General features: G+C 50.6%; 2 protein-coding genes across 4 annotated transcripts in view; both read left to right on the top strand.

Annotated features, from left to right (window-relative positions):
- LOC127040777 (aquaporin FA-CHIP-like) overlaps positions 1–9,707 on the top strand; it is a 129,114-nt gene extending 119,407 nt beyond the window's left edge. The window contains exons 3-5 of the mRNA XM_050935361.1: positions 6,049–6,215; positions 6,590–6,670; positions 9,298–9,707. Coding sequence (XP_050791318.1) covers positions 6,049–6,215; positions 6,590–6,670; positions 9,298–9,486 — 437 coding nt within the window. The 3' untranslated portion in view covers positions 9,487–9,707. The remainder of the gene's footprint in view (positions 1–6,048; positions 6,216–6,589; positions 6,671–9,297) is intronic.
- A 10,301-nt stretch (positions 9,708–20,008) lies between these two features.
- ASIC2 (acid sensing ion channel subunit 2) overlaps positions 20,009–24,128 on the top strand; it is a 1,140,308-nt gene continuing 1,136,188 nt past the window's right edge. Inside the window, exon 1 of one of the 3 annotated variants that reach the window (XM_050934952.1) lies at positions 20,009–20,812. In XM_050934952.1, the coding sequence (XP_050790909.1) occupies positions 20,249–20,812 (564 nt within the window). In that variant the 5' untranslated portion in view covers positions 20,009–20,248. The remainder of the gene's footprint in view (positions 20,813–24,128) is intronic. The other 2 variants (XM_050934951.1, XM_050934950.1) reach the window with 2 other exon arrangements.

Raw genomic sequence — 24,128 nt, 5'->3', positions numbered from 1 at the left:
GGGGTGTTGAAGCCAGGTTCAGTAACAACTCTTGTGATATGGCCTGTCACTCTAATCGGGTGTGGTTTTGTCCCCCTGGTTCGGAGCCCTTCCATGGAAAGGGATGGTGGAATGTTCTAGAAAGCTCTCCCGCCAACGGAGTGCTGTCTACACCAGGGCCTAGGTCGGTGTCACTGCAGTCCTCGGGGGGTGGATTTTTCACACCCCTGAGCGACATAGTTCTCCCGATGTAAGTGTGTAGCATAGACCTGGCCTGAGTGTTGCCAGGCTGCATCAGTCCATCCAGCAGTCGCGGCTCAGCTTGCGATAACGCTGAGAGAAGCACGTCCCGCTCGAGAGAAAGGGCCCAAGACAGACTAGGCACCACACAGGGCAAAGGCTGAGGACCGGACAGGCAGAGGGGGCTCTTCATAGATTCCAAGGTGAGACGGGACCCCCGTGATCATCCAGTCTGATCCCTGCGCAGCACAGGCCAGAGAACATTCCCGGAATAATCCTTGGAGCAGATACGTCAGCAGTCATTGGTGTTGCCTCTCTGTTTGCAGGCAGGGTGTGGGCTTCATTTGCTAGAAGGCTCCAGGTTTGCAAGGGGGAACCTCTTATTGCTGGGGGCGTCTATGGAAGGACACAGCCCTTGCCCTTGTCTCCTATCATGAGAGTGACGGCAGACGGGGTCACAAGCTGAGGGGCTGGGTAGAGCTTCACGTCATGTTACTAAATGCTCCCTCCTCCAACCCACCGGGATCCCCTCCCAGGGCACAGTGCCCTCCCTCGCTGATCCCCGCTGCACGGTCCACCTTTTCCTGGCCCTGTGTCGCGTGGCAAGGTGCCCCACTGTCCCCGAGCTCAGCCCCAGCCCCACCCTTCCCCGCCTCCCTATCTTTCCCCTCCACATGACTCCTGATGCTAGGGCAGGTCCCAGGGCTGTGAAAACAGCTCCCGTCCCCCCGTCGCCTGCCCTGTCGAGCTACCTGCCTGAGTACAGAGCCAGCCCCTGGGCTCCTGGCACCCTCCTTCTTTCTGCTCCCCTAGCCATGCGGATTGGCAATACAGCAGCCTGCCAGCGCAGAGATCCAGAGCGCTCCCTTGTCCCAGTCCCCTACCAGCAGCCGTTACTGACACCTAGGTACTGCTTTTGCTGCCCCCGTCACAATTTGCTACCCCCACCAGCCCCCATCCTCAGGGACAGGGCAGAGCTGAGGTGTTTGGCAGAGCAGAGCGCAGGGGCGGCCTCAACACTGGCCCAGGCAGAGGGAGCTGCAGATCAGGATTCAGCAGCATCGGCAGAGGTGGGTTCCCACCCGACTTGCAGGGGGGTTCGCAGGCCAGGTGAGAGGCACGTTAGCAGAAATGTGCGAGGTCTCAGGATTGCAATAAGTAGGGTGACCATATTTCCCAAAGGGAAAACAGGACACCACATGGGGCAAGCCCAAGGCTCCCCCCCACATGCAGGGGTGGCCTGAACCACTTGCCTGAGCTGCCTCCCACAATGGGGCTGGCCCCAGCCATTCACCTGAGCCCCCCTCCCAGGGGGCTGGCATTGCTGCTCACCCAAGGCCTACCTGGCCTCCCCCAAGAGCTTGGGGCCGGTGTCACTTGAGCCCTGCCTGCCATCCGCCCGAGCTCTGCCTCCCCGCTGTGCGGGGCTGGGATCTCCGCTCGCCACTGCCCCGCCCCAGCATGTTCTGCCGCATCCCACTTTTTGACAAAAAAACATTGATTGAGTTGGCGAGAGGCAATGGGACAAACACCCACCTTTGCCAAAAAATCCAGGACAGGGCTTAAAAAAGGGACGGTCCCAGCCTAAATGGACCTCTGGTCACCCTAGCGATAGGAAGCTTATCGCAGAGTGGTGTAGGACCACACTGGGAGGTGGGGGAGGAAGCAAGCTTTTATCTGCACAGTGCCTGGTTCTTACCCTCCCTCAGTTTGTGATGGGGTGAGCTCCTCACACGAGCCCAGCAAGATCTGAATTAGGCCAACGGGGCCCAATCCGCTAACAAAGCTGCAAACAGGGGAGCGTTAGGCTGGAGGCAGCTGATTAGGAACAGACTCACCTGTGCAGGAAGAGGCAGGGCTTGTATAAAGCCAGGTAGTTGGCTGCTAATAGGGGCTTCTGCTGCTGAAACAGGACAGTCACTTTCTGAGATGAGGGAGGTGTGTTTGGGGGTCTGCTGCTGGAAAGGCTGAAGGGAAATAGGCTGCAGTCACTCTGTGAGTGGAGGGAGTTGGAGGCTGGCAAACCTGGGGGCAGCTGGATATGTAGAAAGAAGCCCAGGGAAACAGCAGCAAGAGTTAAGACTGTGACTGCTTGTTACAGGGTCTCTGGGCTGCACCCCAGTGTAGAGGGCAGGTCTGGATTCCCCTTCCAGCCACTGGGGAGTAGCCAGGGCATTGGAGGCATCAGCCAGACAGCAGGTCTGGAAAGACTATGAATTCCTTGGAAGGGGAAGATTTTAGTGATTTTGCTGCAGGGCCAAGCCACAGAGGAAGCTGCAGGCCTGGGAGTGAGCTGGACAGCAGAGCAAGAGAGATCAGGGGAAGACATCACTGAAGGGAGAGTACAAGCTAGCAGAGCTAATCCCCCAGGGCAGCCAGCAGGGGGTGCCATTTGCAGCAAGTGGGTGCTGTGACATTGTGACCAGGATGGTGACAGTGACTGTGAAATGCTCAGCGAGAGACAGGCTATAGAAATCAACTCAATAATAATGGGGGATTTGAACTATCCCCCTATTGACTGGGTACATATCTCAGTATGAGATACAAAGACAAAGTTTCTTGACACTTTAAACGACTGCTTCTTGGAGCAGCTAGTCCTAAAACCCACAGTTCTTGATTTAGTTGTAAGTGCAGTACAGGATGTGGTCCAAGAGGTGAATATAGCTAGATGGCTTGTTAAATTTTAATTATGTTATGGTCACTATTACCATCCCAGGGGAGAGTGGTGAGGGGACACCACGCCAGCCCCCTATGGTAGCATTTAATTTCAGAGAAGGGAACTACACAAACATGAGGGATTTAGTGAAACAGAAATTAAAAGGGATAGCACAAACAGTGAAATCCCTGACAGCTGCATGGAAACTTTTTAAAGACACCATAATAGAGGCTCAAATTAAATGTATATTGCATATTTAAAAAAAAACAGTAAAAGGACCAAAAAAGATCCACTGTGGCTAAAAATAAAGTGTACAGTAAAAAAAAAAAAACAGCAGCCAGAGGTAAATAGGCATCCTTTTAAAAAGTGGAAGCTAAATCCTGTTGAGGAAAATAGAAAGGAGCCTAAATTCTGATAAGTGAAGTGTAAAAATATAATTAGGAAGGCCAAAAACAAATTTGAAGAGCAACTAGCAAAGACTCAAAGTAACAGCAAAATTTTCTTGAAGTACATCAGAAGCAGGCAGCCTGCTAAACAACCACTCGGACCACTGGACAATTGAGATGCTAAAGGAGCCCTCAAGGATGATAATGCCATTGTGAAGAAACTAAATGAATTCTTTGCCTCTGTCTTCATGGCTGAAGGTGTGAGGGAGATTCCTCAACTCAAGCCATTCTTTTTAGGTGACAAATCTGAGGAACTGTCCCAGATTGCGGTGTCATTAGAGGGGGTTTTGGAACAAATTGATAAACTAAACAGTAATAAACCACCAGCACCAGATGGTGTCACCCTAGAGTTCTGAAGGAACTAAAACATGAAATTGCAGAACTACTAACTGTAATCTATAATCTATAACCTGTCATTTAAATTCGCTTCTGTACCAAATAACTGGAGATTAGCTAATGTGATGCCAAATCTTAAAAATGGCTCCAGAGGTGATCTTGGCAATTGCTGTCCAGTAAGCCTGACTTCAGTACTTGCCAAATGGGTTGAAACTATAGTTAAGAACAGAATTATCAGACATATAGATGAACATAATTTGTTGGGGAAGCATCAATGTGGTTTTTGTAAAGGGAAATCATGCCTCACCAATCTACTAGAATTCTTTGAGGGGGTCAACAATCATGTGGACAAAGGGGATCCAGTGGCTATAGTGTACTTAGATTTTTAGAAAGCCTTTGACAAGTTTCCTCACCAAAGGCTCTTAAGCAAAATAAGCTGCCATGAGATAAGAAGGAAGGTTCTCTTTTGGGTGAGTAACTGGTTAAAAGATGGGAAACAAAGTGTAGGAATAAATGGTCAGTTTTCAGACTGGAGAGAGGTAAATAGTGGTGTCCCCCAGGGACTGGGCCCAGTCCTATTCCACATATTCATAAATGATCTGAAAAAGGGGTAAACAGTGAGGTGGCAAAATTTGCAGATGATACAAGACTGTTCAAGATAGTTAAATCCACAGCCCATGAGAAGAGTTACAAAGGGACCTCACAAAACTGGGTGACTGAGCAACAAAATGGCAGATGAAATTCAGTGTTGGTAAACACAAAGTAATGCACGTTGGGAAAACATAATCCCAACTGTACATATAAAATGAAGGGGTCTAAATTAGCTGTTATTGCTCAGGAAAGAGTCAATGTGCAGCGGCAGTCAAAACAATGAACAGAATGTTGGGAATCATTAAGAAAGGGATAGATAACAAGACAGAAAATATCCTATTACCTCTATATAAATCCATGGTACGCCCACACCTAGAATACTGCATGCAGATGTGGTCACCCCATCTCAAAAAAGATATGTTGGGATTGGGAAAGGTTCAGAAAAGGACAACAAATATGATTAGGGGTATGGAACGGCTTCTGTATGAGGAGAGATTAATAAGACTGGGACAAAAGATGACTAAGCGGGGGTATGACAGATCTATAAAATCATGACTGATGTGGAGAGAGTAAATAAGGAAGTGTTATTTCTCATACAAGGACTGGGAGTCACCAAATGAAATTAATAAGCATTAGGTTTAAAACAAAGGGAAGGATTTCTTCACACAACACAGTCAACCTATGGAACTCTTTGCCAGAGGATATTGTGAAGGCCAAGACTATAACAGGGTTAAAAACAAACAAACAAACAAAAAAAGTTAGAAAAATTCATGGAGGTTATTAGCCAGGGTGGGCAGGAATGGTGTTCCTAGCCTCTGTTTGCCGGAAGCTGGGAATGGGTGACAGGGGATGGATCACTTGATGATTCCCTGTTCTGTTCATTCCCTCTGGGGCACCTGGCATTGGCCACTGTCAGAAGACAGGATACTGGGCTGGATGGATCTTTGGTCTGACCCAATCTGGCTGTTCTCATGTCCTTAGGCACTGATGTGATAAACATGAATAAGAATTAGAAAAAGGGAAGAGAAAGAGGATGCAGTGTGTTTGTGATCATCTGTACAGGTGCAAGGGAAGATGCTGGTCGGGTGTGCCCATACAGCTCTGGGCAAAGGGCTGGTGTGTGGGTGTGAATTTGGGGGTGGTGGTGTGTGCCTGTCTCTCACAGCATGGGGCCAGTGAGTGTGGAACTGCAGTATATGGAGGAGAGGTGTTGTTGCATGTATGTGATCGCACACTTGTAAGCTGGTTTATGGTTGTGTGTGTGTGTGTGTGTGTGTGTTCACACGTAGGTGAAGGTTGCCGAACGTCTCTGGTGATGATAATACTCATACCTAGGACTTTCCATTAATATAGCTTAAAGCCCTTTACAAGGAGGTCTGTATCATTATCCCCATTGTACAGATGGGGAAACTGAGGCACAGAGCAGGGAAGTGACTCAATGAAGGGCAGCGCAGCAGGCAGTGGCCATGCGGGGAACTGAACTCTACATGCCAGTCCAGTGCCCTCGCCCCTGTTTGTAAATGACAGTGGAAGAAAAGAGTGACAGTAAGGCACCATTGCTGCCAGGGCATGAAGGGCTTTGGCCTTAATAGAAAATCCTCTGGCCAGCAGCTGCCTGGGCTGTGGTAGCCTGCCCTGTCCTCTTATGCTGTGAACACCCCTGAACCTGGGCTGGGAGCGCTCTCGAGTCATTATCTGCACTGGTCCCTGCCATTCCCCATAGCCAAGCAGAAGCCGAGGCCTGGCCCAGCAGAACCTCTCCATCTTGTAACACTGTTGTTGTGTCTCTGGTTCTGAAAGCACAGCTGGCTCCGGGGGTCACGCTCCTGCAAGCCCTCGGCATAGAGGTGATCGTCTCCTTCCAGCTGGTCCTCTGCATCCTCGCCACGTCCGGGAGCAAGAGAGACCCTTCCAAGGGCGGGCACCTGGTCATCGGGCTCTCTGTCATGCTGGGGCACCTGGTTGCCGTGAGTACTTCAGTCATATCAAGCTAGCAGCAGCTCGTCCCTTTCAGGAAGCCTGGTCCTGCAGGCCGCCCTTGGGCAGAACTCAGTTGGGAGTCTTTGGATTTGGACTCGCGGAGCTCGTGCTGCAGGGCTGTAAAACTGCCGTGGAGACGTTGGGCCCCGAATGTCTAGACCGCAATTTACAGCCCTGCAGTCCACTCCCGAGTCAGCAGGAGCAGGCCTGCTGTGGGGGTCTTATTGCAGCTGAAGGTGTTGGGCTCCTGCATCTGCAGAAATTATCCTGCCACTTGGGATCCTGGTGCTCCCCTCCCCAACTTTGACAAGTTCTGCAGCCTCTGTATTCATCTTGTGTCTCTGTCACTCTTTCTCTCCAGATCGGTTACACCGGATGCAGCATGAATCCTGCCCGGTCACTGGGCCCCGCTTTGATTACTTTTGAATTTGCTAATCACTGGGTAAGGGAACAATTTCCACGCCGGGTTTAGACTGTGCAGTGCTTTAAGTTCGACTCTTTTCCAGCAAGCGACTGCACAAAGGGGTCTCTGGGTTTATTGATTACTCAGATCAAGTGTGCCCAGGTTCCAAGTAAAGCAATAGGTAATTTCTAGCCTCCTGGGATCTGAGGGTCAAGCTGGGCCCTCTCCTTTTCATGCATTATCCCCCGTAAAAGAGGCAGAATCAGGTCCACTGGAGAGAATAACCACAGCTGGCCTTCAGAACAGAGCCTGATTCCGACCTCCCGCCGGTTCCATACCGGTGTCACTCCACTTAGTCCAATGGGTCGTGCCTGACTTACAGTGGTATAGGGGAGCACCTAATCAGGCCCCAGCTCCCTGGGAGATGAAATGCCAGACACTTTCAGTGAGGATTGTGTTAACTTTGCTGCTGCTTTGGGCAAAGCATGGCATTTTTAGTACCACTGCTGGCAATTCTGCCGTTTCTTCCTCTGTCTGAGACTGATGATGCCAATTTCCTTCTTTGCTTCATGAGGGCGACAGAAAAGTGCTTTCCGCGCAGTGGGTTATTAAAGCTCTCAATCGGGATACATGAAGAGCGCAATCCTGTGCAGGCTTCCCCTGTTGTTCATGTCTTCATAAAAAGACTTAACTTGTAATGGAATTGGAGGGATTTTTTTTTTTAAAAAAGGCAAAACACCCAATTGTTGCGAATCTCATTGCCTTTTCTCAGAGAATCTCAGACCCTGACCCCACCAGACTCAAGAGGAGTGTTGTTATTGACTTCAAGGCCCTGGGATGTTCTATGTTTGAATCGGGGCTAGGTGAAGGAACTTCCAGAGCTGGGGAACCCCTCAGAAAGTGACCTGTGGGTGTGATTATACTTCCCACTAGGAGTTGGCCCAAGCAATTACAACGAGAGAAACAGAGCAATTTAACTTAATGTGAGAGAGAGAGCAATTCCCTCTGCTGAAGTGGTAGATGCCTGTGGGCTCTAGCCTCAGCCGGTGCAACCTCTGCATTTGTTTTAACGGAGCTGGGCTGATCTACACTAGCTGGGGATCTTGCCTCCTGTTTTCAGTGTTGATGATCCTGGGTTCTCCATCAATGGCGGCTGTGACGGCAACTACACACATCAACCTATGTTAAAAGGACATTAAACGATGCCCATTTCAAGCCCCTGCTCCAAAGCATGGAGGCGCTGGAGCTTCTCAATGAGACGGCACTGGGAATTGTTTTAACATGGGCCAAGCAATGTATTTTCCCTGAATTTTGTTCTTAGAAAGGTCTGAGCCATTTTTGCTGAAACTTACCCCCCCAAATTCAGTCATACTATATGGGGAATGTCAGCATGAGCGATTAATGTTTGGCAAAGACATAAGCAACTGTAACCACTAAAGGGTGTTATAATGGAAAGTGTCAGCCAACCTTAACTATAGGCACTGCTAGAATCTCTGCCTCTAATATAGATGGGTGGGGTCAATCCAAACGAGACAACACTGCTCAGATTTCTGAGTCCCAATCTTCACAGTGCCTGGCCGTGGTCTAGAGATGGCAGAGAGGCTGGAACAATTTTTTATAATGAAGGTGCTGAGGGTCAATGAACCAAATTCTAAACCCTGCATACAATGGAAACTGCTTCAAGTCAGGGGGTGCAGCCCGCCTAATTCCAGCACCTTTGAGAGGGGGGTGACATTTTTCATATGAAACATTTGTTTGGTGAGAAAACTGATTCTGTGACACTGAAACTGTTAGCAAATTTGTGTGAGTTTCACGGAATTGTTTTAATTGAAACAACCACAAAAAAGAAAATTCTGAAAAACTGAAATATTTCATTTTGACACTTTTGAAATGAAACATTTCGATTTTTCAGTTCAAAAAGATTTTTCTTTCAAAATTTCATTTCATTTTATTCAAACGAAATAATCAACAACGTTTAAAAATGTTTGCAGTCAAACCGAAATGTTAGACTCTGGGTCAAACAGAACATTTCACTTTGACCCCAAATGATTTTTTTTTTTACACTTCTTTATTTGACAAAACTTCTGAAAAAGATTTGTTTTCTGTTCAACCTGAAACAAGGGATTGGGTTGTTTTTTCCCCAGTTTTTCAGAATTGCCAGCAAATCAACCAGTCTGTTATCCACCCAGCTGTGCTGCAGACCATGAGTCACCCACTAAGATTATATTGTGAATGAGTTTGAACTATCAATGTATTTGAGAATATCCTACATTAGTTTGCTCCCAGAAAAGATGATTGCTTTAGCAACCTGGACAGTTTGCTCCAGGCAAGCATCCAGGAGCAGTGAAAATGCATGAAAAGTTAGGGGGCCACAGGTGCCCAAACTGTGATCCCGCCTCCTTGTGCCACACTGCCCCTTCTCCCAGAGGCCCTGCCTCTGTACCGCCCCTTCTCTCTAAGACCCTACCTCCACAGTGCCTCTTCCCCCCCAAGACCCCGCCCTCTGCTCACCCCTCTCCTCCCCCATTGCTTGCCCTTATGGCTAGTAAAAAGTGGGAGGGCAAAGCCCTATTCCCCCTGTTCCGGTTCCCCTGAAAGCGACCCAGCCCCGGCAGGCCCAGAGTTGCCCACACTCATTAACATCTGTGCTCCTGCTCTCTGTGCAGGTCTTCTGGCTGGGCCCACTTGGCGGGGGTCTGGCTGCGGCCATTCTCAACGAGCTGCTGCTGTTCCCGACAGGCAGCGGTTTCCGCCAGTGGCTGACCATGCTGCAGGAGGGACCAAAGGCTGAGCGCAACCTGCAATCCAAGGCTGAGAGCACCCCCCAAGAGATGGGATTGAGCGAGGTGCCCTGAGGAGCAAGGCCAGCGACGTACCAAGAACAATGCAGTCTCGTGTCTGGGGACTGATGGACCATGGGAAGTGTCCAGGATGCTACCTGTCGCTGCCCCTGTGCTCAGAGCTGGAATGTTTGCTAGGTTTAGATCATTGGGGGCATATTTCTTTTGTTGTCCTCTAAAACCCAGGGTGGAAATGGTTTGATTTTTTTTTGTGCCCTTCCCAGTTTCCCGCCCAGATTTCCCGCAAACCCAGCGAATTTTCCCAGTGCTGTCCTTGCTCTTTCTGAACTGGGGTGTGTGTGCGTTACTTTGCTTTGACAGTGAACATGCTGATATCGCTCCTCCTGGGAATCCCGGCTTGCATTGTGTCCTTTGCCATAGTCATGCTGAAATACCCAGGACATTTTTCATACTGAATAATCAGTTTGGGTTTTTAGTGGGAAAGGATGGAGGTGAAATGGCCCAGCTTTCATGTGCCTGTCTGTGTGAAGGTCTTTCAGCCCTCCCTGGCAGTGCCATTGCATGTGGAACATCAGCCATATGCCCCCTGCCCACCCAAGACTCTAGATTTGATAGCTCTTTGCAACCATCTGTAACCCACTATCCCTCTTTTATCCTATGACCGTGTAAGTGTTAATTCTGGCCTCTTGCACCACGTGTTAACTCCCTATGTGTTCCACCCTCATCTCCTTCCCCAGACCCGAAGAAGAGCTCTGTGGCGCTCGAAAGCTTGTCCCGTCCACCAACAGAAGTCGGTCCAATCAAAGATAGCCCCTCCCCTGCCTTGTCTCCAGAATAGAAAGAGGAAACCTGGCCCAGGAATCAATGTCAATGAATGGAAGTGCTGCTATTCAAAGGGCACTGTCAAGGTAGCTGGAAGCACCTGTGTTGTTAATACTGTCCATTGCTGGAATGAAAAAAATTCAGATATATATGGGAGAGTGCCAGCTGCCATTGGCTTTGCACTCCCACACAAAGCACATCCGCCTGCACACACCTATGCACAGCCCTCATCCACATGCACGACAAACAACCCCCTCCTCCTCCCACCATAAGCTAATCAAGCAATCTCCCCTCCAGGCAGGGAAGCAACCAGTGCGAGATGGGTCTTGTTGTCCAGGAGGAGATCTGACACTACAATGATGGGCTCTGGCAGGACCCTGGATGCTTTTTACACACACTCTGCAGTAAGTGCAGGACTTTGGAGGGGTTGATTTTAAAGTTTAATTCAGGAAAAGAGTCTTTGAAATGAGGCTCCAACTCCCTACTCAGAGCCTGCAGTGGCCTAGAAATGACCCCCCCCCAGACCCCGATCTTTCCCCACCTGGCCCCTTGTGCAGTGACTCCTTCACTTCTGCATGAAGCAAGGATGCAATCTTCGCTCTGTCTCCCCCAGCCAAGGGTTGACAGTCCCCGGAAGCTTTTCCCTGCCTCCAGAAGCTGGGAGAAGAGGACGCTGCCTTGTCCTCCGGAATCAGCGTCCTCTTCCTCATCTACGTATCCCAGTCATGGGACAGGTAGGGATCCTTCAACCCGTTCTAGGCTGCTGGGGTGTGACATGCTACCCAATCAATCTCCCGGCCTGTGAACCTGGCACTTTCCAGCAGCACTGAATACATTAAAAACTCAAAGCGAAAATCCTATGGAGAAAGGAATTAGCGAGATGCTCGGTTCCATCCGCCTAGGCAGTGCCTCTCTGCTCCAGAGGGGCAGCTCTTCACACCCCTTCAACCAGCATTAATTAACCCTTGCAGTCCCCCTTTACAGAAAGGGGTTATTAGCCTCTTTCGATAGACTGGGGAAACTGCAGTGCAGAGTGTGTAAGGCACAGATCCTCCAAGGGACTGAAGAGTCTAATTCTGATTGAAATCAGTGGGAGCTAGGCACCTCCATGTCTTTAAGGAGCTGGGCCTAAATGAATCCCCACTCCCAATATTCAGAGCTAGAGGCAGAAACAGATCCCAGGACTTCTTATGTCCAGACCTCTTGTCTAATCACTAGACACTAAACTCGGCAGGCCTGCAATGGGCTCTGCCTGTTTTTCACCACCCTGGTTGCTCAAAGGCAGAGCTAATCATGTCACATGATGGCATCTTCTCATAAAACTGTCCCCATAAAATACAACCCTGAACAGCTCAGGGGCTGGGGATTGCGGGGCTTATTTAAATAAAGCCTTGTCTCGTTAGCCGCCTTTCCCAGAAGTGCATTGAAATGACTCCCTGCTGATTGAAATAAACGACGGTAGCCAAGTGCAGCTGCGACAAGCTAATCAATACAGCGTAATGTGAGAAATGGAATCGTCCACCCTTGCATCATTCGCTACGTTTGGCTGGAATGAACTGGCCTTGTGGATCTACTGGCATTAGAACTGATTAAGTCTTTTCCTCACACATACATAGGCTCTTAAAATGCAAGAACGGGAATGACACTGATTTATAAAAATTCTGTCATTCCTAGGGCACCGGGTTGAGTGGCAATGATGCCTGAAGGCTGTTGGGTGTCCACAGGTGACATGAGTTTGCAGGACCCTCAGTCCAGCTCTGAGCAGACGAGGGTGAACGACTCCAGAACGGGCACCACATGTGGTGCTAACTGGTAGTAGAGAGACTGATACCTAGATCTCCAAATGTGTTTAGGTACCTAACTCCCTTTGATTTCAGTGGGAGTTAGAAGCCTAAATTAGACCTGAGCAAATAATTGAGGTAACCTTGTCTGGAGTTGGTTCTTCCTGGCATATTACCCTAAGCCGTTAGGGGACTCACTTCTGGACGACAGCAGCAGTGTTCCTTTGGTGCTCTGGAATGCCATTATTCATCTGGGGTTCACCATATTTATTAACTTTGCTCTGGGTCGGGGGACACCGTGCTAGGAATAGGAGAGATCCTTGCCATGAGCCACTCAGTCCTGGGACTTGGCAGAAATGCCAGCAAAAAGGACACCTGTGATGTCCTTGTAACAATATATGATTTATTGTCTGTATTACTAGTAACACGTAGGGCCCACAACTAAGACCCTGTTGTGTCAGGGGCTGTACAGACACATAGTGACAGATGGCCCCTGCCCAGAAGAGCTTATGGGCTAAATACAAATTGATGGGATGATAAATAATGCTGAGGGCAGGTCTCTGATACAGAGGGTCTGGATCGCTTGGTAAATTGGGTACCACTAAAGAACATGTGTTTAAACCAGCCAGCTGCAAGGTAAGGTCATGCATCTAGGAACAGTGGGTGCAGGTCACATTTACAGGAGCAGGGACTGTGTCTTGGAATGCAGTGACTCTGGAAAGGCCTTTCAACAGGGATCATTGTAGATAATCACCTGGACTTGTGCTCCCAGTGTGATGTGTGGCAAAAACGGCTTACAGAGAAGTAATGCTGAGGAGGAGAGGGAGGTGAGACTATTATTGGATTAGTGTCCAGTTCTGTGTCCTCACTTTGAAAAGGATGTTCTAAAATTAGAGAGGTTTCAGAGAAGAGCATGATCTTGAAAACCTGCCGTACAGTGAGAGACTCAAGAAGCATAGTCAATAGTCCCTGTCAAAACGATGGTTCAGTAGTGACTTCATTACAGTCCGCAAGCACCTACCTGGGGTGAAGACATCTGAAATTGGGGTCAGGGGGAGCTTCAATCTAGCAAACAAAGGCAGAACAAGATCTGTGGTCGGAACCTGAAGCTTGACAAACACACCCGGGAAATAAAGTATACATTTTTAGCAGTGAAATAATTTACCAAAGCGTGTAGTAAGTTCTCCGCCCTTGGGATCGGGAAGGAATTTTCCTCCAGGGCAGACTGGCAGAGGCCCTGGAGGTTTTTTGCCTTCCTCTGCAGCATGGGGCACGGGTCACTTGCTGGAGGATTCTCTGCAGCTTGAGGTCTTCAAATCACAATTTGAGGACTTCAATAACTCAGACGTAGGTTGGGGGTTTGTTATAGAAACGGAGGGGTGAGATTCCGTGGCCTGCATTGTGCAGGAGGTCAGATTAGATGGTCCCTTCTGACCTTAAAGTCTATGAGTCTTTAAATCCAGTACGGCTGTCTTTCTAAATGACCTGCTTTGGTTCAAGCCCAAGTTATGGAGTCAATGCAGGAATCTCTAGGTGAGGTTCTCGGGCCTGGGTTTGTAGGAGGTCAGATTAGATGATTCTGTTCCCAGCCAGATTCGAGTCTTTCATTCGCAACGTGTTTCAAAGTGACTGGCTCACACTAATGGCTCAGAATTTTCCCAGTTGTTTGGAAGCCAAGGAGCACAGAGAAAGTCCGGGAAAAACAATCAAACCATTGAGATGTTTTTCTTCCTGCTTTTTATAAACACTTTCCTTCCAAGAACAGCAGGGGTGGGTTTGAGACACTAGAGGGCAGGAGAGGTCTTTTCAATGCAGAAACACCAGAGAGAAAACAATCTCTTCCTACAAATCTGTTCTTTAATATTCCCTTGATCAGCTCCCTGCCCTGTTGCTCCCCAGCCTTTCATTTGAGTGGGAGGAAGACAAGCAGACTTTCCGAGGCATGCTTCTTCTCTGGTCTCTGGTTCCCCACAGGACTACAGAGAGAGCTGCCTAGACAAGAAGGCACCTACCGACATGCCTACTGGTCCCCCAGTTCATTGAGAAGAGTTGAGAGATGCTCAAGGAATACAGGGGACCTGCCTAGCTGAGCTCACATGCGGGGCAGATGGCTGAGTCAGCTGGCCTTTGGCCTTTACCGTCCCGCTGTCCCCTCCCATGCACAAAAGTTGCATCTTGGGAAGGTGGTGTAATAAGTACATGGCCACTGAGAGAGAGGACTGGAGCTTATCTGGCCCCCGCTGATATATAGTGTCAGAACATGTCAGACCCTTTAGTGATGTTCAACCCATTTCACAGCCGCAGAAGCTAAGGGTCTTGACCAAGGTGACAGAGGAATTGTCTGGGGAAGCAGGGAATTGCACCTGGGTCTGCCAAGTCCCAGGCTAGTACCCTGACCACTCCCCCATCCTTGCTGCTGTCGCAGCTGTCGTCAATACGCCGCACACCACATCCAACCTCACGGCAACAGAAGAGCCTCAAACACCTACCCTCCCCGGGGAGCTACAGCAGGTCAGCAGTTCCCATTCCATCCAGTAGAGAACACCGGTGCCCGATTGTGCAAACGTGCAAGCACGCACGCGCATACTTGGCAATTGTCTCTCTCTAGTCCTATGTCTGTTGAGCGAATCCCCACAAACTGCCCTCCTCTCTAGCAGGCCGACCTTATGAGCAGCTGAGAATGGCCCAGCAAACATACCCAGCATGGGGCTGCCTGGCATTCTTCATGCAAACTGTCCCCAAACACAGTACATAGTTAAGTAATAAAAGGCAGCAGATGGCGAACGGTGTGAATTATAGAATACAGGATGGGAAAGGCAGCTCGTGGGGAATAAAAGAAAACATTAGCTCATCAGGTCACTATCGCAGGCAGTGGAGGAAGAGAGAGATTTGCAAGTGAGATCAGAAAGTCCATGGAGCGTCAGTGGGGAAGAGAAATGATTCCGACCAGCAGAAGCTGCAGAGGAGAAAGCCCTTGCACTAACACTGGGGAGACTGAGGCAGGGAGGAAGTTAGTGTGGTGTTCAGTGCTTGAAAGAGACACTCTATTAGTTCCCAACTGTTTCTATATAACAAGACATAGGCTTCTGAGAGGCTCCTTCCCCAGATTTCCTGTCTGCAAAGCTAAACCCCAGGAGTACAATGGGTGGGGAGAAAAAGGGGGCGGATCCAGGAGGTCGTCTGGCCGCACCCATGGAAAGATTTGGAAACAAAGAGGGTGACTCTGCCCCATGCTTTTCAAATCCCACTCGCAAATCAACAGCAGGAGTCTGATCTGCAGCTCCATCCTCATGGCCACCCTCCTCTGTCCATCAGCTGGGACTGCGCCAGCCAGGCTGCTGCGGGAGGAGATCAAGCCACAGCAGAGAGATGCTAAAGCAGCGGCCGGTTGCCTCTGAGACAGAGCTGGCGATGGGCTGAGTGTATCGTCCTGGAGCGTTTGCTACAGCCTGGGCCATCGTTACAAGGGAGAGTGTTGGTGCCCCAAGCGGGCAGGGGAGCCACAGAGGAGCACCTTATAGGTGACACTTAATTTAGGATGAAATTCCCCCTTGCCCAGAGCCAGAGTGCAGGGCCTAGGCAGCGCTTAAGTCTTGGGTTTTCACCCCTACTGCCTATAATACACAGTCTATGGGGCTGCCACAGAAAGTTTGGGTCAGCTGATAAGGCAGGCTGCCTCCAAAGAGGGCTGGGTTTGTGCTCTGATGGTAGGGTTACCATCTGGCCGATTTGACCAGCCTGGCTGGTTTCTTTCTGGATTTGGCAGTTGCTAGCAAAATAATTGAATCTGCGGGGTTTTTTTCCCCCCAGGGGTCTAGAGATTGGCATTAACATCACACTACGCTGGGATAGCTAATGTCAAAAGTTTCTGTGTCCAGCTAAAGATGCCGCAGTGTTTCCCCTGCCACAGTTTAAACGCTAACAGATCAAAACGGTTGAAAATACAGCAGGTGTCCTCCCGCCACCGTGCGAGTGCACCACGCATGTGTACAAGAGGAGGTTAGAGTCACGTGAGCGGGAGGAGATGTGCGAGGCATATTAAATAATGGAAGAGCAGAGCGATGGTGCGAGAGAGCCTACTACAGCCCTGAATCAGACACTCCACTCTCAATGACAACTGGCTAAACGAAACAGACTACAAAGATTGGCCGGGGAAAGTGCTGATAGAACACCTGTTTGTTATCAGTGATGTTATCAATCGTCTCTTTATGTGTTCTCTCTCCAGATACTGTTAAGTGGCTATGGGGGATTGGGTTTGCTGTGGGATGGAAGAAGGGTCTGTGTCAGAGAAGTCAGTTTACTTGGGGCCCTGTGGGGATGTTGGTGCAGTCAGTGGGTAGCACTGATTATCATCCTGGAGACTCCAGAGCGAGGGTTGTGCAGTGGTGAGGGCTTGAGCGTGGAATTCTGGGAGGTCCGTGTTTAAGTCCCTCCTGCAGGATTCTTGTGTTGAGCTTGGTCGTGTCACTGAGTCTCTTTGTGCCCCGGCTGCACAGCTATAAAATGGGGGATAATAGCAGTGGCCTGCCTCCCAGGGTGGTCGGAGAGTGACTCTGTTACATTGCAGAGGGGTAGCCGGGGGCCATGTGGGCAGCCTAGATAGATCCTTGCAAGGCAGCGTGACTAGCTGTGAGCTGCTGTAATGTGTCTATCACGGCTCCCAGCCTGCAGGGTGGGAGGGATCTCATGGTTGCCAGGGGCTGTATGGTGTGTGTTTGGGGGACGATGGCGCACTTGAGACAGTCAGGTACCTTCTGCTCTCCTGGCTGGTGTGTGCTGTCCTGGCAGCGGCAGTGGGCATCACCAGGAAGATGTCTAGGGGACACGGAACAGCATGATGCATGGCCCTGTGGGCTGGTGTGAGATCCAGAAAAGCAAGTGCAAGGTGCATTTCTCTTGGGCTTCACGTGGCATGTCCTGGCACAAGGGCCACGAGTGCTGAAGATATATGGAAGCATAGAACAAGCACGCTTGGCAGGAGCGTTCCTCAGGCCACCTGCGTTTGGGTCACCACCCCCTACTTCCCAGTGCAAAGCTTTCCGGTTCCCTTCGCCTCTGTGAACTACTCTCATCAGCGAGCGTGGTTTGTGCAAGGGACTAGGCGTCAGGACTCCTGGGTTCTATTCCCGCCTCCGGGAGGGAGCATGATCTTGTGGCTGAAGCACAGGACTACGCATCAGGACGCCTGGGTTCTCTTGCCGGCTCTGTCGCTGATTCTGCATGTGACCTCGGGCCAGTCACTTAAACTCCTAGTCCCAGAGCTGCAAAGGTATTTAGGCACCTGGCTCCCACTGATGTCAATTGGAGTTGGGTGCCTAAATCCTTTGAGGACCTGGGCCCTCAGGCCTCAGCTTTCTGTCTGCAAGGTGGAGATACTAAAACCTACAGCACTCCCCCTGCTGCCTTGTCCTGAGTAGGGTGACCAGATGTCCTGATAAAATCAGGACCGTCTCGATATTTGGGTGGTTGTCCCACATCCCGACAGATCTTTGTCCCGACATTTTCTTCATCTCATCTGATCACCCTAGTCCTGAGTCTGAGTGACACTTGTAAAGTGCTCTGAGATCCTTGGATTGGAGGGGTTCAAGCCATGCAAAGTGTTATGGCTTTTTCAGGGCACCCAGGGCGATATCAGAGTTCCCATGGTTAATGCTGTCCCTGGGTGGGGAGGGATTCAGCCCCTGGGGGAATCAGCTTCAGGAGGGGTTGTCTGGCATGGGGGAGTCCAGGTTCAGAAGCGTGGCCGTGAGTAACCTGCAGGAAGGTGCTGGCGTAACACACTGCTGAGGGGGCCCGCTCCGGAGAAGACAGGTCTCTGTTACAGACACGGCCAGCTAGCTTTAACTCAAGCTGTCGCAGCTCATGCAGTTAGCTCAGGAAGTGCAGCCTCCGGTGTGCTGGCCAGAGTCGTCCTGTGTAGGATGGAAGGGTGCAGCAGGGTTTTGGAAGCTGGCAGGAGGTGTCTGAATTGCAAGATGATTTAACAGCATGCTGGAGATTGGTTTGGGGTGATTGTCATTGGGTGGAGGTTGCCTCCGTCTCCCCCCTGCCCAGCCTCTTTCTCCCCCTTTCCCTGCCCATTTTGACACCCAATCCCTGCAGCAAAATGTCCCTTCCTTTGCATCGACTTCTGGTGTTGTCCAGCTCGACATACTGAACTGCACAGGCTCCATTGTGCACTGGAGCAGGAGACCTTGTTGGCCCCATAGTGTTCAGTGGAGAGCTGGTTGTTGGGGCTGCTCCGTGGGGAGGTTACGGAGGTGGGTGCCCTGGGAACCGCTGGGGGGGTGGCCCACCACTCAGCTCCTGGGAGTGAAAGGATAACTGAGCTGATCAAATGGTTTGAGGCGAGCTAAATCAGCTTTCTTTGCAATAACTTTCCTTTTGGGGTGAGATCCTGGCCCCACTGAAGCCGAGGGGAGTTTCTCCATTAACTTCAGTGTGGCCCAGGATTTCACCCCTCTGAAATTCACACACACGCTTTAGGCCTGGAGCAAATCCAGTGAATCGAGATATTTTTTCTCTGTCACCAGCAGGCAGGCAGGATTTATTCCAGGGCGAGAAACTCTCCTTTATCATTATTATTATTTATTTGTATTGTGGTAGCAGCTAGTCTCAGTCATGGGGCAGGGCCCCATTGTGGGAGATCTTTAAAAAACAAAACGAATGGAGATGGTGCCTGCTTCTTTGTGCCGGGTCTGGCCCAGTGCGGCTATTGTGAATGATCATGATCGTTACTGCAGTGCGCAGGGACCTCAGTTGCAGCCCAGGACCCCACTGAGATCCAAGGGGCCAACACAGAACAACAATGTCCTGAAAAGGTGCAGCCGAGGCCCCATGGGCCACAGCTTGTAGACAGGACGCGGCAGCGTTGGGAGTTATTCCTGCCGGATACCGCAGCCTACGTTCAGTCAGGTGGGGCCTCAACCCCCTCCTCCCCGCTGTGACCTCCCTGGGAAACCCTTTTAAACACAAACACATCACCGATGCCTTTCACATGTACATTCAAAGGCAAGCAAAACGGCTGGAAATTCCACATGTGGCTGAGTGAGCCCTGAGCAAACCTCAGTTTGGGGATAGAGAGGCAGCCTGCTGGCTTCCTCCTTGCACTCTGGAAGAGGCTTGATTGATTAATGACTCATTAACATCACCCTCACCCCAGCAACAAGCTGAGGTTCCTAAGAAGCAGTCCCCTCTCCCTGGGCCTCCCTGGAGGAGACAAGTCCCAGAGGCGGTGGATCAATGAGTGACTCTCTTGCCTGTCGATCATCTGCAGTGCCAAGGGGTCCCGAAGCAGGCAGGCTCTCAAAGGAAGCAAGAGGGGAAGAAATGAGAAAGGACAAGAAGAAACGTCCCCCCACCCCGAGCTGCACCCTGCAGTTCTCTAGAGCCGGCGGGTCTCCCATTCTGCAGCAGCTACCCACCAAGTCCTGCCCCTCCTTAGCTTTCGCCTCTGAGCTGCTGTTTGAAGGAAGAGAAGGCAGCTGCCTGCTGCTCTGTGTCTGTGCTTGTGTGGGGCCCTGCATCTCTTTCCCTCTGTTTCTCTTTTCCTTCTCTCCCCGCTCTCCCTCTGGCATTCCTCTGTCTCCTCTCTCCCTCTGAATCAGCAGTCCAGCTTCCTCCGAGGACTCAGACTGGCAGCATCTGGAGCCCTGCCCAAAACAGGGCTGGGAGGATGCTCGAATCCAGCCTCTAGCAACATCGGAGCAGAAAAATCAAGCAGTCGGAAAGCATCGCTGCTCCGCAGTACATCAGCTCGGCAAAGTGGGCAGCCTTGTGCATCGGGCGCTAGTCAGCCGGCTGCGAGCTGCCTCGCCTGGTTTTCTGCTTTCTCCTAATCTCATCGCTGTTCAGTGTGTGTGTGTAGGGGGAGGACTTTATTTCCATTGGCTAAGCTCTCGCTTCCCACCCACATCTCTTCCACATCACCTTGGTGTCTCCCTCAATAAAACCAGCCCTCCTTATCGCACCGAGGAAATCAAGAGCCAGAGTTTGAATGGATTTTATATAAATATTTACCCCTGCTAGGCTAGCGCTGAGCTCCTAGGAGAAACTCCCAGCGGCTGGCCTGATCCTCTCTTCCTCTCTCCCTTCCTGCTCCCTAGAGATAAGGGGTGCAGCCCATTGGCAGGTGGTGGTGGGGAGACAAGTTCTGCCTGTCTAGAGAGGCACTGACCTGAAAAATAGTGCCAGGATTTTAACAAACTACCCCAATGGATCTTAAGGACACCACCAGCGAGGGCAGCATGGGAAGCCTGGAGCCCTCCAGCATCCAGATGTTTGCCAACACTTCCTCCCTCCATGGGATCCGCTACATTTTTGTCTATGGGCCGGTGACGATACGGCGGTTGCTGTGGACCGTGGCCTTTGTGGGCTCGCTGGGTCTCCTCCTGGTGGAGAGCTCAGATCGGGTGGCTTTCTACTTCTCCTACCAGCATGTCACTAAAGTGGATGAAGTGGTGGCCAACAGCCTGGTTTTCCCCGCGGTCACCATCTGTAACCTCAACGAGTTCCGCTTCTCCAGACTCACCACCAATGACCTGTACCACGCTGGGGAGCTCCTGGCTTTGCTGGACGTGAACCTGCAGATTCCGGAGCCCCACCTGGCTGACCCGGCTGTCCTGGCCGCTCTCCAGGAAAAGGCCAACTTTAAGCAATACAAACCGAAAATTTTCAACATGCAGGAGTTCTTGGGACGCGTGGGGCACGACCTGAAGGATATGCTGCTGTACTGCAAGTTCAAAGGTCAGGAGTGCAGCCAGAAGGACTTCAAAACTGTGAGTATGGACAGACCTTCTGCTTCCTGTCTCTTCTCTGGGTGTGTGGCCGGGCGTGGGGGTGGAGAATCCAGCAGGTGCTTAAGGCGATGCGATCAGGCCAATGGAATCAGGGTGAGTCGAGAGAGAGCCATCTCTGCTCGGTTCAGGCTTCTCTCGCGTGGTACTGGAAAAGAGGCAGGCAGCCTGTTGAGTTGAAGTTTGTTTGCCAGAGGCCTTTCATACTGGTTGATCGTCCCTAGTAGGTTAGCAGTTCCCAAGGGCGGCTTGCTGTCAGAGCTGTGATTTGGACAGGCCCCTGCTGACACACCTAGCAGACAGCATTATCCGTGGCTGGCGGGCTGCGGTGGCAGGCTGATGTCTTGGGCTGGACGGATGCTAGTGCAAAAGGCAAGGGTGCTGAGGTGGAGAGAGGTCTGAGTGCAACAGTTGGGACAGCAGCCTCTGCCTGGGCTTTGTGGCTTTGATGGACCCGCGGTTTGCGGCCTTGTCATTCAGGATGGATCTTGTGTTGTCGGCCTGCGATTCTGGCTCTGAAATCCTTGGCACGGTTGCTAGTTTGCTGTGCTGTGCAGGTCCTTTCCTGCCGCTGTGTTGGCGTGAGAGGTAAAATGAATCTCCCAGACTTGGCTACGGTCCCAGCGCTGGGTCCGTTCCCTTGACTGGCTGAGGTGTGAAACGAGCGCCTGAGTCCGGGGAGAGTGAGAGAAGCAAATGGCTTAAGATTATATGATTACACCCCTGACAGTGACTGACACTTGCCTGTGGTGTTTCACAAATGGAAAGCAGCCACTCTAAACACAGACACATGCACGTCGCTTGAAAGAAAGCGTGAATTCCTGCGGAAGGGAAAGTGGTGACGGTTCTGATCGCAGAGGGGCCAGGCTTGGATGGGGGATGCTGGTGTGGGTGAGAGAGGGGAAAGAGGGTTTCCAAACAGCACCTATATTTTCTTAAACATCTGGTTTGGCTGCTGTCTCAGAGGTGAGTGCTAATCATTTCTTGCTGGGGGCTGTGCTGAGCTGTGACTTGCATCGGCACCCTCCCCGTCGGCTTCTCTCCTTGCCGGCTGAAGCAGGTTTGAGGAGAGTTAAGTGAACCAAAGAGTGCATAAAGCTGGTTGCTTTCAGCCATTTGTTTCTGCAGGATGGACACTATTTGCCCTTTTTGCTACCGGTTGTCCCGTGGGTACATGGTATGGTTATATTAGCATCGATTGCTAAGTTGTCATAATGGCCTGCTTGCTGTCTTTTGATTTCCTGGGCACAGGGACCATGCCACCTCTACAAATGCAATCTTTTGTCTCTGCTACTTTTGTATCTTGCGGCTTAAGCTGACTTGTGCTACTGGCACATGGCTGTGAGGTGGCTAATGTTTTCCTGGCACATCCAAGTGGGGAACGTTGTATTTTATGGAGCAGTAATTGGCAGTTTCCAACTCATGAACCCCCTTCAGGACCAGCTACCTGGTTACGAGCAGGAATTGGTGCTCGTAGATCATTAAAAACAGCTCGCATTGTTCAGAGGTGCATTAAGTCAGGACAGGCACTAAATTCTACGCTGTTGCCTGGGACCAGAGTGGAGTGTGTGTGTCAGAATGGGGATGGCAGCTGTGGGGCAGGGTGGGGGTGGGAAGGAGAAGCCCATATGAGAGTTGAAGCCATAAAAGTATCGTTCAAGTCAGCCGTTGGCCTGAGCCGAAAGTGATCCCTGAGCGAAGTCATCAGGCACTAGGAGTGCTTGTCATCCAGATCCCAACAGTGCATATGGCTCTTCCATCGAGGATAGGCTGCCCCAAACCAGATCCAGACTCACTATTATGCAGCAAGTGTCTATTAGCTGAGTGTGAAAGTCCCAAACACTTACAGGGTAATATTTTCAACACACCTCAGTGACTTAGGCACCTAATTCCCATTTTCAAAACCAAGGCACTTAGGAGCCTGAATGGAGGTCAATGGGACTTAGGCTTCTAAATCATTTGATCCCAGATTCACAAAGGTAGGTAGGTGCCTAATGCCATAGAAACCAATGGGATTTAGGCACCCAAATGCCTTTGAGGATCTGGGCTTTAGGAACTTTTCGTGATTTTACCCAAAGCTTAAAATCCGGGGGTGTCACTCTGGAATGATGCATTGTGTTTCTATGATTGAGTTTCCATGAGCACAGTGATTTCTAAAAGGACGCTGACCTTCCACGGGCTGCCACAGAATTCTTAGTCTGCCAAAGGAGGCTAGGACCAGGCAGGGCCTTTGCAGGGAAACGTGTCAGCCTTCTAAAGAAATACTGGTATTCTACCGAAATGGCCCCGATGGGATCTCTGCCGTAGGATGCAGTTGTATGGGCCCTGCCTGAATAATACACTAGTTCTTTTAAGATAACCTTATCTGTGGTGTGCCACGTATGGTGAAAATCTCTGCCCAGAAGCAAAGGCCTGAATAATGTGCTCCCCCCCCCAAACTAGAAGCTGAAGGCTGGTGAATTGTAATCCATGCATTTGACCATCAGGATTCAGTGTGTGACCTATTGCAAGTTACTGCTCTTTTGCTGGGTGTGCCATGTGGTTTCCTGGCATTGATCCTGGAGTGGCACCGGATGGAAAAGAAGGTGCCATGGTTTTAAAGGCTGGTTTGTAAATCACCGCCGCACATCCCCCATCTCCTCTAGGGCTGTTTCCCTTTTGCTACCGATTGTCCTGCGGATACGTGGTGTGATGATATTAGCGCTGATTCCTAGGTGCTCATAATGGACGAGGCTCGGTTATTTGGTTTCACCTCTTGGGGGCACCTCGATGTCAAGCGCGGGGCTGTGTCCTAATCAAATGCCCACACCCTGGACACCCTGCCTCACTCTTCTCATTTGCTTGACCAAATTGCACATTTCCCAGTCCAAAGAAACAGGAACCCATTAGCAAGAGGGGGAGGTCTGCACTTGGTGCGAGTGTCCACAGCGTCTGCTCCCACACGTGGACGTGACAGCTTCACACGTTGTCTTTGCGCTGTGGAGCAAGGCAGGCAAGGGGAAGGCGTAGTCATGGTGCATGGAGTAGGTGGCTTTGCTCCATTCTGCTGTTCTCCCAGTTCCCTTCCCATGCTGGCGGTCGGTTATTTATTTAACAGGATTCCAGCTGTGTTTTCTGTACACTCTGTGCTTCCTTCCTCCCAAGATACTGCCAATGCCTCCCAGCCAACGGTTCATCAGATTCTGGGCAGTTCGGGGTAGTGAATTCCTAGGCTTTCCTGCAAAGATGCATCCAAGAGGTTTCCCAAGGATTTAGCATCCTTCTCTGGGCTGATTCTGGAACTGGTGTGCAAGAGTAG

This window comes from Gopherus flavomarginatus, chromosome 25 (assembly GCF_025201925.1).
Source record: "Gopherus flavomarginatus isolate rGopFla2 chromosome 25, rGopFla2.mat.asm, whole genome shotgun sequence".
NCBI lineage: Eukaryota > Metazoa > Chordata > Testudines > Testudinidae > Gopherus > Gopherus flavomarginatus.
The sequence above is the reverse complement of the archived record's forward strand: the minus strand, read 5'-3'. Positions and strand labels throughout refer to the sequence as shown.